This window comes from Calonectris borealis, chromosome 28 (genome assembly GCF_964195595.1).
Source record: "Calonectris borealis chromosome 28, bCalBor7.hap1.2, whole genome shotgun sequence".
Taxonomy (NCBI): Eukaryota; Metazoa; Chordata; class Aves; order Procellariiformes; family Procellariidae; genus Calonectris; species Calonectris borealis.
Window position 1 is genome coordinate 4,240,852 of NC_134339.1, and position 13,520 is coordinate 4,254,371.

A 13,520-nucleotide genomic window follows, 5' to 3' on the forward strand; every position below is an offset into this window, starting at 1 on the left:
GTGGGACCTTCCCCCCGGCGCCCAGAAGACCCCTCCAGGGCAGGGGGCTGCCTCGGGCTCGGTGACATCGGCGGTGGGGCAGGGAGTCCCGAGTCCTTTTGTCCAGGAGGCCCCTGGAGACCCAGGACTTCCCCCGCAAGCCTCCAACCATCTCCTGCCTCCAGATAAATCAGCTTCAATCTTCTCATTAGCATCAAAGGAGAGAAGAGCTTTTCTCCTCCTCGCAGTGCACATCATCAGCCTCCCCTCCTTAGCGTTGGCTTCCTGCGGCTCCGGGGGGCCCCGAGGGACGGTGCCAGGCTGCCGGCCCCCTCAGTGCTTAACGATGGCGGGTGTGATCATCTTGTGGAAGGAGTAGTACCTGCAGTCCTTGGGGGGGACCAGGTCCATCACCGTCGTGCTGATGTTCTCCTTCTTGAACCCGGCCTCCACCAGGTGCCCTACCTGGGTCTCCTGCGAGAGAGGAGGCACGGCAAGGAGCAGCGATGGTTTGAGCTGCCCAGATGCCAGCGGAGACGCTGCTGAGCCCCGGCCTGCGGGGACATTGCGAGCAGTCGGGTGCAGGGAGCTGCCGTGGGGAAAAACCCTCTGACCTTCCCTCAAACGTTCCCTGCTGAGCCCCAGCCGTCCCGGATGAGTTAAACGGCCATGGAGCGCTCCGGCTCGTGCTGCTCCACGGCCACGGTGTCAGGAGAGCGCCCAGGGATGCAGGAGGTGCACAGGCTTTGGGGACCTCGGGTTGGGCTGGGGGTGCCAGGCCCTCCCCAGCCCGGGGAACAACGCTCACCTCAAACATCTTCTCGATGTCGGTGTACTTGGTCTTCAGCAGCTCCCCCCAGGAGGTCAGGTTGCAGTAGGTGAGGACCCCGCCGGGCTGCAGCAAGCGGAAGGCATGGTCCTGCAACGGGAATCGAGGGGGGGCTGGCTCAGCACCCAGCACCCAGCATGCTGCCCTCGCCTCGTGCAGCACCCCTTGCTCAGCACCCGGCCCCTGCCTCCCCCCCCTCCAAGCTCTCACGCTTCCCCGCAGAGCCGGACATTGCCCCAGCCCCCTCCGGCCAGCTGCGACCACATGGACCGAAAGTGCTGCGATGCCACCGTCGTGCTGGGGACATCACGGGGACATCGGGCTTTTCCAGAGGGCACTAAGTCCCCGGTGGCAGGGAGGGTGCGGGGACGGCGGGGGCTGCAGACCAACACCCAGCTCTGGCTTTGACTCCTGAGCTCCAAAATTCTCCTCTCTGCCCTGTGTGCCCCCCATCTCCCCCAAACCCACCCGAGCCGGGGGCCCCGGCCCCTCACAAAGGGCAGCGGGAGCTGTGGGTGCTGCACCCTGCCACGTTACCTTGATGAAGGTGAACTGATGCGTGTGCCAGGTCTCCTCCGACAGCGGGTAGGTGTCGTACAGGATCCCTGCCCGGGAACACCGGAGATCAGCCGTTAGCCGCGAGAGACCCCGAGGCACCGGTGGGGCTCATGTGCCGGGGGGAAGATCCCCCTTCACGGCCCATTACTATTTTTTCCTATTTAAATTTGCACCCCATGTCTCTGACGCGCCGCTCCCCAGGACAAGGCGCCGCTCCCCAGGGACGCCGGCTGCAGCCCGTCCCCATCCCCGCCACCGTGGGAGGGAGCCAGGCTGGGTGCTCACCCGCACCCCGAGCTCTGCCATGGGGACCCCCACCCCGCCGCCCCCTCCCCGGTGCCTCACCCCTGAAGTGCCCGTCCGGCAGCGTCGGCACCACGTCCTCCCACAGCCCCTTCAGGGGCACGACCTGCGGGCGGGATGGCGGAGCGGTGAGCCCCGGTGGCAGGCGCCCACCGGCACCGCGCGCCGGCACAGCCCACCCCGGACCTTGTGCGGCTGCGTCCTGGCCCACTCCTCCAGCCGTCGGAAAACCCCCTCGTTGCACTCGACGATCCAGTGCTCCTCGATGTCGAACTCCTCCACCTTGGTGGCGGCGATGGCCATGCCGAAGCCCACCTCCAGCACGCGGCCGCCTGGCGATGAGAGGGCAACTGGGGGGGGGGCTGTGCCTCCCCGGGGACGCCGGGCAGCCGTGCAAGCCCAGCGACCGCAGAGCCCTGGTTTTCCTCTGCCTCAGAGCCCCCCCAGCCCCACATGCTGCCCCGCTCTTCCCCTGAACGGGGCTTTTTTTTGGTGCGGGTTGAGAAAGCGCGGTGCTGCCGGCGCCGGGGTGAGAAGCGGGGAACAGCCCCGTGCCCCCGTCACCCGCTGCCTCCCCGGCTGCACCCTGCAGCGGCCCTTTGCCCCCATCGAACCCCCCCCCGGGCGGTTGCAGTGGGAACAAGCGACCGCTTGCAGCGGTGCTGCCGAAACCCTCCCTCCGCTGCGGGGAACGCAAAAAGCGGCAGCTCCCGGCCGGGCTGTGCTCTGTCCCCCCCGGGGGGCTGCACCCCCCCTGCCCGCGGCCCCAGCCCCTCTTGGGAATGTGTCACCCTGACACGAGAGCACAAGTGCCACCACGGTCCCGCGCCCACCCTCGCTGCGTGGGGAGCACCGGCGGCAAGCGGGGCGCATGCAGTGGGGTCCCCCCCCACTATTGTTTGCTCACGAGAAAGCTGCCCACTCCCCACGCCCGAGCTGCACCCCACGGCACGGTCCCGAGCCCGCGGGGCCCCCGTTACCCCTCGACGCCGCCACGGCCGCCAGCGAGTGCATGTAGGGGGTCTCCCAGCGCTCCATCACCGGCTTCCCCAGGATCTCCAGGTGGGCGTCCGGCGCATCGTAGCCAGCCGCCGCCTCCCGCCAGGCCGCCCGGCAATCCTCGCCCTCCGCAAAGATCGGCCCCGCCGCCGCCCGGGCGCTCATGGCTGTTCTGCCGCTGCGGGGAGGAAAGTCCACCGGCTGGGCTCAGCGGTGCTGGGGGAGGGAAGGGGTCACCCGGCTCCCGGCCAGCTTTAAATAGCCGGGGCTGGAAAAGTGCTGAGCGTGCACGGCGGGCTGGGGGCCTTCGGGGGGAAAGGGAGCCCTTAGCAGGAGCTGGGGGCGGGGGGCATGGCGGGGCAGGCAGGGGCTGCCAGGCCTGAGCGGCCATGCACGGCTGCCTGCACGGGAGCGAGCGGTGCCCCACGTCGAGCGGGGCTGCACTGGGGTGGCTGGGGGGTGCAGGGTGGTCGGCGGCACCGTGCACCGCGCTGTGCATGGCTGGAGCGGGAGTGAGCAGCACCCCTGTGCACTGGAGCTGGGCTGGATGAGTGCAGCTGGGGGGACCATGGAAAAAGGGCTTTTCTCTCGGGGGCTGTGCATGGTGCTGTGCCCCACGCTGTGCCATGCACCGGGGCTGTGCATGGTGCTGTGCCCCACGCTGTGCCATGCACCGGGGCTGTGCATGGTGCTGTGCCCCACGCTGTGCCATGCACCGGGGCTGTGCATGGTGCTGTGCCCCACGCTGTGCCATGCACCGGGGCTGTGCCGTGCTGTGGGGCCATGCACAGGGCTCTGCCCCATGCTGCGCCATGCACCGGGGCTGTGCACGGTGCTGTGCCGCACTCCGGGCTCTGCACGGTGCCACGCTCCACGCTGTGCCACGCACCAGGGCCCTGCATAATGCCCTGCCCCACGCTCCTCCCCGCGTGGCAGGGGTGACCCGCACCCCCCCGCCCGGCAGACCCGGGCTGCGCTGGGTGGGGAGGAAGGGCTGGTCCCGGGGGGGGGCGGGCAGGCGGCCCGGAGCCAGGCACCGGGCCGTGCGGGGCGGGGGGGGCCGCCGGACCCACTCACCCCCCCCCCGCGCAGCGCCGAGCACCGCGGCCGCACGTGGGGCGGGAGGACTGCCCTTCCCGTCGGCCCCCGCGCGCCGCCCCGCCCCGCCCCGCCCCTCCCTGGGCGCGGCCCCGGAGACCCCGTAGCGAGGGCAGGTGCGCGCGCAGCGGCGGTTGGCGGCGCTGAGGGAGCGCGAGCGCGCGGCGGGGGGGGGCCGGGCCGGGCCGGGGGCGGCCGTTGCGCAGCTCGGGAGCGCGGGGGGGGGGGGGAACGGGGGACGGCCGGACGGCGAGGAGCGCCCGCCCGCAGCCCGCGACCTGCCGCTGGTGCCGCCGCCGCCGGAGGGAAGAGCCGGGCGCGGCCCCGGATACCGCCGAGGAGCCGCCGCCATGAACAGCGTGGGAGGCGCCGACGAGATCGGGTGAGGGGGGGGGGGCGGCCGCCTGAGGAGGCGCCGGGGCGGGGGTCCGGCCCCCTTTTCCTGTACCCTGAGGCGAGGGCCGCGCCGGGGCTTCCGCCGCTGAGAGCGGGGGGGGTGCCCCCGGTCCTCCGTCCGCCGCCGGGCCCCCGTCCGCCGCCGGGCCCGTCCGCCATGCTGGGCCCCTGCGGACCGGGAGGGTGCCCCCCCCCCTCACGTGACCGGCCCGCGCCGGGCTGCGGCGGCGGCGGCAGGTGCGCGCGGCCAAGGTCACCCGCGGCGGTTCCCGCGCCCTCCCGGGAACCCCGGCCCCGCCATGGGGGGGCGGGAGGGGGGGCGGTTTGTTTTCCCTCTTTCCGTTGCTAACGAGGGGAGGGGGTGTAAAACCCACCGGTGACTTTGTTCCGGTGACTCATCAGGGCTTCCCCGCGTGTGCCCGGAGGGGCCGAGGGCCGGCCGGGCCGTGGGGCAGAGACCTTCGCTCTTCACCGGAGGAACGGCAGGACAAAGGCGGCGGCCGGGAGCCTCCCCTCGCTCCCCTCCTCTGCTGCAGAGGAGTCCTTGCGCTGCGGGTAGCTGCCCTTCCAAACTTCCCCTCCGCTGACAGATGCCTCCTGCTCGCTGTCCTTATGCGCGAGCTGAATTTCGGTCAGAAAAACGCTGGTTTTACTTCAAAGGCCTCCCAGAGGTTTTGTGGCTTCTTCAAACTGATAGCCTGACATAGGTCTAGTTCTTCCGAGATGTATTTAGTGTTAGTCTACTTCAGTGCTGTATTCTAAAGCCTACTGACATTTAAATTACGAGGCTGTAGACTTGGCACGTTTGAACTGAAGATAACAAAAAGAAAATAAAAAAAAAAAAAGTACAATTGGCTGCTTAGCTTCCGCAAGTTTTGGCACAGAATATGCACATCATAACTGGTCACCTTTTTTGACTAGAGCGGACACGAACCAGTTCTCGTGCTGTCTCCAGTGCATAGTAAGCTGCTTATTTACTGTGCATGTTCTTGATTTGTACAGTCCTAAAAATACGAGAGGCAGGACAACTGTTTAGAATATAACATGTTGCTACGAACCACACGTATTGCATGAGGCATGTTGAAATGTGTAGGTTTTGCTCTGAAATTATTTTTATTTGGTCCTGGGCCTTAATCACTGTCCAGTGCCTTATGAGAGACCGGAGAAGCAGAGTTCTCTGTGCCGCTATTCTAGAACTGTAGGTGAGTGCAGGCTGCAAGTTACTCAGTGAAATATTGTGAGCTTTCATCCTGAACAGGCCCCGTTGTCAGAGAGCTTGTTCCCCGTTGCAGACTGCTTAGATTTTGATCCTTCTGAGTTGTAATCAGCTTTGAAAGGATTGGATTTTAATCGGAGACGTTAATTTTCTTTTTTCTCCTCCCCCAAAAGTGCTCGAAGGGAAAGGTGAAAGCGTAGAATAAACTGCAGTTTTAGTCAGCTGCCTATAGTTGTGTGAAGGAAGTTCTATTTTGAAAGCTGTTGTGAGATGCAAGTCTTAATAGGAAGTTACGAATTCAACCGCTTGTCTAGACAGAGATTTTAAGTTAAGAAAAAATACTTGCGAAGGCTGTAGGCCTTGCAGTCGTGTTGGTAGAGTAGGTAGGGCCTTGTGAGCGTTATTCGTTGTAATTAGTACTCGGGACTATTTTGGATGAAAGAAAAGTGCTGATCTTGAGATCCTGCCTGTCCTACAGGATGTAGCTGATTGGGACTGTGCTAAGAGAAGTGATAGATGTTAATCAAACTGCCAGATTATTTTATGTAGGCAGAGAGTGTGTGCTTTTGCTGAGTTTCAGCACTTTTAAAATACTTGTGCGTGCTTTCTTACTAATTCTGGGATTATCTGCTTCAGTGACAGATACATTTAAGGCAGAAAAGAATAAATTAGCAAGTAAGATTTTGTCAGGAAATAGTTGAAACGGAACACGTGGGTTCGTGAAACATGGTTAAAACTTATTATGAGTACTATAACTTCTGAAGCATCATCATTCCGCTTACTGCTCCCAAACTGAGCGCGCTGCGAGGAATGCTGCGGCTTCAGGTGCGCCGTGTCTGCCGGTGTCTTTCACTTACAGTGTGCGGTGCGCACCCTTGTCCCGTGCACGGCGGAAAGACAGACCTGCCCAAAGACACAGGCTAGTGTTTTCTGTTCTTGTCAGGCTCGTGCTGGGTAATTGCTTTACATTCCGTTGGGGATGGACTATAGCAGCCTTCTAATGCCACAGTCTATAAATATGCAGCTTTATGGAGGTGTACATTTTTGAGGGTGGTATAACTAGGTACAAGGAGAGAGATGTCAGCAGGCTCAAACCGATAGCATAATTTTAATAACTACCAGCCCATAAACTGTTTGAACAAGAAGTTTCGTAGGAGGCCAGGAGGCAGCATGCGTAACACCTCATGAACAGGCTGGTGATGCAAGCTGAGCGCAGGGAAACGAACGCTCACCTAGCGTTATTTCATACAACTGTCTTGCTTCTGACAGCTGTCTTGTACAATATTGCATCTAGATTTTTGTGCTAGGTAGGGATTAGTTAACTCTTGCGTTTGCTCAGTGTGTTCCAACCAGTCCAGGAGGAATCAAAGGCCGGGGTAGTTCTGGCTTTTGGCATTCTATAGCGTGCACATAAATAGAAGCCATGAATTTACATACAGCTGCTGTAGTTGACCTTAGGCAACCCTGCTTTTTTGTTTGTTTAAATGTATGTAGGGTGACTACAAATAATTAATAATGGAATTGGAAGGTTTCAACGACCACTAACTGCAGGGAGTCCTCCTCCCCTGCAGACAGCTTGATGTTCTGTCAGAATGCAGCTGGTATTTTTAGATTGTTCTTCTATAGATTGATCTTATATACCGAGTGATCAAATTTAGTTAAAAAAAAAAAAATCCCAAACTACAGTTGGTTGAGAAAATGTAGCTAACGCACAGTCGTGGGCCATCAAAACTTTAATCTGAATATAGCATTAGATCGTCTTTTTTTTTTATTTGCTATTAGGAAATAAAGTTATTTCCTTATAGAACTCTCTCTAAAAATAATGGCACAAGAAAGACCACGCAGATTTTTGCGTGCGTCCTGTATGTGGAGAGGAAATGTAGTAAAGGGACAGTCGTGGAAGCCACCAGTGGTGACAGTCTGCCTGTGGTGACGACCGTTGGGTGAAGTTTGGCTGTTACCAGAAAATGACCTGTTGCTGAAAACTGGCTGGTGTTGAAGAACTCTTTGAACTGATGCCACAAGCGAGCTCTTTGCCAGTAGAGGGAAGTGGGGGGAGTTTTCCTATCCTTGAGAAAAACTTCGTCATCCTGAAACATGCAAGTAGAAAACAGGCCTGCTTTCAGAGAGGGTTGGTAATGGATGAAACGTCCTGCTTGTGCTATTATCAGATGCATTATGATAATGCAGGAGCAGATGCAGCCGCTGTCTGCTGCAACACTGTGGAGACTGTACTTTCTTTCCATATTACCAGTTCAGTTATTTTCTGGCCTGCTTAAAATGATGCTTTGATCTGTGCTTAACAGTTGGTCTGTTTTTTTGAAAGATAAGGCTTATGTCACCTCTCAACTAGTGACTTAGAAATAAAATTTGCCTGACTGGAACAAGACCTGTATGTACCACGTAATACTGAATTTAGTCACCCCTTATTTTAGTGTGTGGCCTACCTGCACTCTTAAGGCATTGGTGTAGTCACTGTTGGCTGTGGCGTAAGGCTCAGGATATGAGGCCGTATCACAGAGAAATGAATCAAAGTGAAAAGGGACCGCTGTTTTTTTCTGCAAGCTGCCCTGCTACACGGGACCTTCTAGGTGCAAGGCACTGATGCTCCCTGTGCGCCAGCAGCTCTCTGACTGGGGGGTGGCCGATTTCTTACTGTGGTTAGCTGCTCCAGAAAAAAGCAGGTGAGAGGAAGTTTAAATATTTTTTTTTTGCTAGGAGAATCTCAAATTTCTCCCTTTAAGTGAAGGTGCGCTAATTCTCAGCCTCAGCTCAGCTGCAGCTACACTCGGATATATCTGAGGGCGAGTAGAAGACAAAGCAGGCTATGGTTCCTCCCTTTGAGGACTGATAAGAGAAATAGAGGGCATCCTCCAAAGATAAACTGTCCCAGCACTTGTCTGTGCAGACCCATAAAGCTATTAACAGAAGAACTTTTGAGTTGGTGCTTCTTAACTGAAAAGGGCCAAGTGTTGAGGTGGCTTTGAACTAACCTTTAATTATAGAGTAAATTACTTTGCATGGAAGTTTTGTCACACCCTAAAGTCGATAAAGAGTTGCAAAGCAGGCAGTCTGGCATCTTGCTGCTCCTCTTCCTGCACTTGCCCAAGTACTTCGGCGTGCTCTGACATGAAATGGTATGAATTTGGATGCTCTTTTCAGAAGATGGGGTTGCTTCAGGTTTGTCTTAGGTTTTAAGCGTGAAGTTTAGTTTGGGTTTTAGCCATGACTTTCTCATCTATTTGAAGATATCTCTAAACTAGATTGTGAAATGGATTCACAACTAATTGCTGAATTAGTGCTACTCTGTTATTTAGTACTTGCCTCACAAGTTTGCCTTCAATCTTAGAGTTGAACTTGGTAGTTCTACTTTTGCTTTCATTTCACTACAAGATAATGGTAGACAAAAGTGATTCTGACTGGTCTTTCTAGGTGAGCGAGGGAGTAACACATAAAAGGAATGGATGAAGGGGTTTTGTTTGTTTTAATCAGCAGTTTAAGGACTTTTCTTTACCAGGACAGTACTTTAAGAGCACAGGGGCAAGGAAGCCAGAGGGCTGACTTAAGCTTTTTTGATCTGAGGATGGAAAAAACTGATACGCTTCCTGTTTTACCCAATTATGCAGCTAGAGAACAAGTATAGAAACTTCAGGTGATGCCTGAATCCAGCCGCTGCATCTAGTTCAACATTCCTTTGTGTGGAGTCTCTTTCTTTTGGCTGTGATTCCCGTTGGGCTTTGACCTGCTGGCACGTGAAAGTTGGCCACATCATCTCAGGGCAGATGAACTTACATTGCTTATTATTTGTAAGTTGGTATTAAATAACTTCAGCCGCTGGCATTATTTTTCATATGGCGGTACCTCTAAACGTAGGAGATGGTAACATCAAGTGTGTCAGCTTCAGAGTCTGGTGTTATTTTTGCTACAATACCTGTTACGAAGGGCTGCAGCAGCTGTGTCGCTAGTGTATTTTTGTGGAGTAATTTTTTTAACCTATTTCGGTTGTCAGTTAACTTTCTGGTAACATTCAGTGTAAGGTAGCAAATGAACATAGGAGAGCCCAGCTGTTCTTCGAACTTGGTTTCGGAGGCCTAATGCAAGACTGCGCACAACTCTTGATCGTTAACCTGGGATTAAAGCAGTTAATGGAATGGACTTGGGTACTTAAACTAGGATGTCTGGTTTTCTGTCAGTTTGCTTTATCTCAGAAGTTTTGGATTTTGTTTTCGTCCTTAAATTGGAACTGCACGGACCCTGCAGCTGTTTTCTTCTGTTGCTCAGAGAAGTTGTGTAAGTAACTTAGAGCCGATGATCCAGGCCTTGGCAAGAATCCGAACATCCTGTTTTGATTGGGGGGGTGGGGTTAACCAGGTAGAATGACTTTATAACGGTGTTCTTGGATCACTTTTAAAATAATTTCAGTCACGCTTTGTACATATTGTTCTGAACTATGAGGTGTTCTGTGCTGGAACTCCTTTCTGCCCCAAAGAGCAGGTAAATGTACTTCCTCTGATGTTCTATGTTGTTTTTTTCTGTCTGGCTATTGTAATGATTTCTCAAAGCAACACTGCCTTCTCAAATACCTGGAAATAAGTTTGGAGGAACTTAGGCTTTTCTGATATTTTTGTCTTCTCTTTGCATAAAAGAATAAAATGTATTCCTGTAATAATCTTGCAATCTCTGTCCCTGCTTGTGGCAGACAAAACAGATGCTTCAGTTTTATGTCTGTCTTCATGAAGCAGAAGGTAGTTGTCACAAAGAATAGTGAATTCTGGTAAAGAACGGGCTTTGTAGTGTATTTTGGAGGCCTCAGTACCACCAGACCTCTTCAGAATAGCTGACTTCTGCATTAAATAAGATGAAGCATCTGTCGTGTAGCACCCTAAAACTGCTCTATGCTTCAATTGCAGAAAACTGTTTGTGGGTGGCTTGGACTGGAGTACAACACAAGGTAAGCTATGTATTCTACAGTCGTTGAGCCAGGCCTTTGTGAAGCGCAAAACAATGTACAGATACACAGCTTTTTAACAGACAGTACTGTTGTAGGAAGATTTGGATGAGATTGTACTGCTCTCTTCTGTAAACCAACAAAATTTTCTGTAGGGAGTTCAAATATATGTTAATCACTTTTGTTTTTGTATTTCCTATCAGTGTTTGGTATTGAAGTTTTTGTCAACTCAGAAGATGACAATTTTTTATCATTGCATTACTGTGATACTGCTTTTCTTTTGTGTAAGCGGAAATAAAGCAGTATATACCATTGGCTTAGAGGAAGTAAAATTTAACCATTTTCAAAAGATGAGTTTGAACTTGTTTAGCTGTTTGCTTATCTTTTGTCTTATAATTGCGAACACAGCCTGGTAAGGTTAATATCTGGTTCTGTTTAATATATGCTTTTTTTAACAGAAACTCTTCGTAGCTACTTCTCCCAGTATGGAGAAGTTGTAGACTGTGTAATAATGAAAGACAAAACAACGAACCAATCTCGAGGATTTGGATTTGTCAAATTTAAAGATCCCAACTGTGTGGGAACAGTACTGGCCAGTAGACCTCATACGTTAGATGGCCGAAATGTAAGTTGCTTTTCTGTTTGGGGTTTTTTTTCTGCTTCAGAACTTTCTGCTCCAGACTGCTTCAAAGAACTGTTTTAAATTCTGGCTTCTTATTTGCAGACTGGGTGGTGTAAAAGTTACCTGGTTGTTGGTTTTAATTATTTATTGTAAGACAGCGTTAACTCAATGATTTGTGTCATGTTGTAGAAGCGATGTGTTGGCAATAGCTTTGATCTGAGGAGCTGGATTTCAGCAGCGCTGTGTTCAGCTGCCATAAACGTAACTTTTAGAACAATATTCTGCATGCTGAGATCTGACCAAACTGGAACTTCTTCCAGATTGATCCAAAGCCATGTACACCTAGGGGGATGCAACCAGAAAGGACACGACCGAAGGAAGGATGGGTAAGGAAAGATACTTGGTTTATGCTACCTGTTTTCCAAGTTTTGGCTTACCTTCTAGCAGTTTAATTGAATTCACTTGGATTATATCCAGGTTTTAAAATCAGGAGTCAGTATGCAGGCCTTGAGTGTCAATTTTATTTCTGAAAAATGTCTTCTACTTAGATTTCCATGGTAAGGCTCCAAGTACAATACAGTGTTAAGGAACACTTTGTGTTTACGTCAAACTCGGTTTGTGGGTGTGGTATTTTCTTAAGCTCTTAGCAGTGCTTTTAGTTGAGTTCTTCAGATCTTGCAACAAGTGTCTGGAAGTGCACTCGGAGGACTGATGCTCTTTTCCAGCCAACTTCACACCCTGCAGGTTAATACGATCTCATTATAAAATGAGTAAATGGCCTCAGAACACAGTCCCTAGTTTTCTGGTCTTCGGAAGAACAGAGGCTGGGTTATAAATGCAAACACTAAACTTCTGAGCTCTGAACATGCAGTTGCTTCACTTTAATGACTTGGAGACTTCCAGCCTGGAGATGGCTCCCCCTCAACCTGCAGGAGACGATTGTTCATGTTTAAGTGTAAAATGATAGAAGTAGCCAACTTTATTGTCCTTCTGACTGAATTTTTTCCTCCTTGATTTAGCAGAAAGGATCCAGGAGCGATAACAATAAATCAAATAAAATTTTTGTTGGTGGGATTCCTCATAACTGTGGCGAGACAGAGCTCAGGGAATACTTCAAGAAATTCGGAGTGGTGAGTCATTCAGCATCATGGCAGTTATCAGTCGGTTGCAAGATGCTTTCCCTCCCCACTGCCTTTTCTCAGATTTCGTCAAGCTGTCAAATTTTGGGTTAATTTAGACAAACTGCTGTAGGGACATATTGAAGCGTTTTGTGATAAACTGTAGTAAACGTTCATCATCTTGAAATGTATCTTGCTGTTTGTCAAAATCTATTGCTCTTGTGTGTAACTTACTTTGCTGCTTCTGTCTCCTCTTGTTTAAGTCTACCTGATGCATTATTCTGTTCCCTTCTTGCAAAAACTCCTGAGTTGAGTTGGCTTAAGAATAATTTTTTCCCTTTCAATTGATAACTTACAGCTCGGTGATTAAAAAGTTTTTGTTGAATTTTTTTTTTTTGAACAGCGAGTACTTCAGTGAGCTTATGACTAAGATCCTTGTCTTTGACTACGTGTGCAGATAGGTTAAATTTTGCAGTCTCCTGCCATTATTTTGGTAACAGTAGTTGCTTTTAAATCATCATCTGGAATCAGCTGAGTTCTGTTGTCCCTGGAACCTCCATTCTAGAGACAACATGTCCCTTCTAGGCTCATGTTATACACCTGTTTTTAATTCGGTTTGTAACCTTGGACTGAAATGACTAGATCTTCTGATTTGTTTTTTTTTTTGCTATTTAGTTTTAATTCCCATTTATCCCAACTATCGTTGCACCTTTAAGATGGTAAACTTTTGAACCAAATTACTAAATTCAGCTGTGAATAAGTTTGATAAACTTAAAGATTGCCTGAGTTAAAGTCAAGACTGTGCCAGTGGATGTGAACTTGCCATCTTTGAGTGGCGTTTAGTGTGTTCTTCTGATACTTTTTTTTAATCACCTTTCTCTAAGATCTCTTCTTAGTGGCAGCAAAGGATTTGTTGATTCTTTCTCAAGTGGCTAAGTTTATCACCAGTACTGTATTTAAAATTTGATTAAGATAATTTTTAAAAAAAATATAAAAGGCAATGGCTAACAACTGTTTCTTTAGTTTGAAAGGCTGCAGTAGACTTGTAAATAAAAATGGGGGAGCATGTTCCACAGCTGTGGAGCATAATATCTAAAGGCTCTTCCTCACAGACTTTTGGCTTTCCAATTCTGACCTCTGGATGGCTTGGGAGATACAGGGTTATGTTCCACCAAATATAGAAGGCAACAGCCATTAAGTGTAAGTGCCTTTAAAAGTAAGTAGTAGAACTTTAACAATAGTATAGAAGTTGGGGAGTCTATATAGCGTTCTTAATGAGTTATCCTTGGAGAAGTAGAGGCTCTTATATATGTTTTGTGGCCACAGAGTGAAGAGGCAAAAGCAGGCACTGATTCTTAGACATGGTAATTGCTTGGTAAATAAGACCAGTGTGAAGAAGGGGATCCAAATGGACCAGTGGGGAAAAAATCTGGCACTGTCACATGGCATAATTC

The 13,520-nt window shown here is 51.6% G+C and overlaps 2 protein-coding genes across 16 annotated transcripts in view; one reads left to right on the forward strand and one right to left on the reverse strand.

Annotated features, from left to right (window-relative positions):
• Positions 1-4,593, reverse strand: GAMT (guanidinoacetate N-methyltransferase). 2 transcript variants are annotated; one of them, XM_075175556.1, is made up of 7 exons: positions 4,537-4,593; positions 2,650-2,846; positions 1,856-2,001; positions 1,712-1,775; positions 1,346-1,413; positions 788-898; positions 1-453 (listed from the first exon to the last, which is right to left on the reverse strand). In XM_075175556.1, the coding sequence occupies exons 2-7, from the start codon at positions 2,831-2,833 to the stop codon at positions 313-315; spliced, it is 714 nt and encodes a 237-aa protein (XP_075031657.1). In that variant the 5' UTR covers positions 2,834-2,846; positions 4,537-4,593; the 3' UTR covers positions 1-312. The 2 variants fall into 2 exon arrangements, with proteins under 2 accessions (XP_075031657.1, XP_075031656.1); XM_075175555.1 differs by lacking the exon at positions 4,537-4,593 and adding an exon at positions 4,215-4,357.
• DAZAP1 (DAZ associated protein 1) overlaps positions 3,989-13,520 on the forward strand; it is a 26,695-nt gene continuing 17,163 nt past the window's right edge. For 6 of the 14 annotated variants that reach the window (XR_012677570.1, XM_075175544.1, XM_075175546.1 and 3 more), the window contains exons 1-5: positions 4,624-4,793; positions 10,289-10,329; positions 10,785-10,951; positions 11,269-11,334; positions 11,968-12,078. Coding sequence is in view for 9 of the 14 variants with exons in the window: in XM_075175544.1 (XP_075031645.1) it covers positions 4,753-4,793; positions 10,289-10,329; positions 10,785-10,951; positions 11,269-11,334; positions 11,968-12,078 (426 nt within the window). In the remaining 5 variants the exon portion in view is untranslated. Of the gene's footprint in view, positions 4,149-4,623; positions 4,794-10,288; positions 10,330-10,784; positions 10,952-11,268; positions 11,335-11,967; positions 12,079-13,178; positions 13,267-13,520 lie in introns of those variants that run through there. The other 8 variants (XM_075175541.1, XM_075175548.1, XM_075175542.1 and 5 more) reach the window with 7 other exon arrangements.